Source organism: Perkinsus marinus (assembly GCF_000006405.1).
Source record: "Perkinsus marinus ATCC 50983 genomic scaffold scf_1104296967326, whole genome shotgun sequence".
NCBI lineage: Eukaryota > Perkinsozoa > Perkinsida > Perkinsidae > Perkinsus > Perkinsus marinus.
In genome coordinates, this window is record NW_003203604.1 from 118 (window position 1) to 1329 (window position 1212).

General features: G+C 50.4%; 1 protein-coding gene across 1 annotated transcript; it reads right to left on the minus strand.

Annotated features, from left to right (window-relative positions):
* Positions 1 to 566: 566 nt before the first annotated feature.
* On the minus strand, positions 567 to 993 carry Pmar_PMAR026452 (conserved hypothetical protein; the record flags this gene model as incomplete). Its single annotated transcript, XM_002768742.1, has 3 exons — positions 567 to 646; positions 708 to 854; positions 904 to 993. Coding segments are annotated over 3 exons (317 nt in total), but the record flags the coding sequence as incomplete, so codon positions are not given.
* Positions 994 to 1212: the final 219 nt, after the last annotated feature.

Genomic DNA, 1212 nt, shown 5'->3' on the forward strand with positions numbered 1-1212 from the left:
TCCGGTAATGGGTCAGACTCATTTGATCCACGCGAAACGGTATGTAGTCCGCAACGCAAGAAACGGCACCTTTCCTTCCTTCTCGTCTTCAGTATCCGAATCCTCGTCGATTATAGAAATATGCCTGAATTCGCTAGACTTTTTCTCGACCTGGTGATTATGTGGCCTGAGGAGGAACAACACTAGTCGTCTGAGATCCAAATGATTTGGCCGCCAAATCATCAATTTTCGCAGAGACCTAACATTGACTGTGCATTGGAAATTCCGATTCGGAGTATCACCATCAGAACAATACAATGTCGGCCGGAGAAACCCGTTCCTTACACAACTGGTGATTCGTCGAAAATCTCCTGTATTTTTGGCTCCTCGATCTCTTCTTTGACTTGCGCGCGTTGCTTGTAAATTAGCTTTCGTCTGGCAGTAGCAAGGTCAGCATTGATTCTGCCAATCATTCCCTGCTCTGCGCCACTATGATAGTGGCACTATCGTTGAGTATCCTGAGCCCACAATGACCCCAAGCTCGTTCCCGTCTACCGAGGACAGCAAGCGTTTCATCATTGGCTCACTTGAGAGCTGTCTGAAAGTCTTTCACTGCTTCCTCGAGGTAAGCCAACTCCGCGCGAGCTTTACCACGTCGATGAAAGGCCTAAGTCCGAGGGAACTCAGGCACCGTATCACACGCGACGCGAACCGTGTCCTAGCCACACCTTCACATCCTTAGGATCCAACGCGATGGGTCTCTGAGCATCCTCTAGCCCTTCTCGAGGGCGGCGAAGCTTTAGCCGCACCAAGGCTCTATTGGACCATAGTACTGATACATCCGAGCGGAGACGGAGGGCCCTCGTATAATGCAACTGGATGACAACGGGATCGAATGCCGTCCAGCCAGTCCACATAACTCACCTCTGCTTCATCCAAGTCTCCCGAGGCGAAGCTCTCATTGCCTTTTATTTTCTCAGCCTCACACATGGCGTGCCTTTCTGCTGCCGACATAGCCTCAACTCGTTCGGAAGACAGACTCTGGTCGATTGCCAATGGAGCCTCTGCAGGTGCTACGCTGAAATGGAGCTGCTGTGCCTCCACGAGATACTCTGCCCAAATATTCTTTCCAAAGGGTCGCATCAATCGTCTCATGTTATGCTATCGGAGCGACTCATCCAACTATGATAAACGATGGTCTGGATTACCTCTCCTCCGTGTTGGTTACCTTAA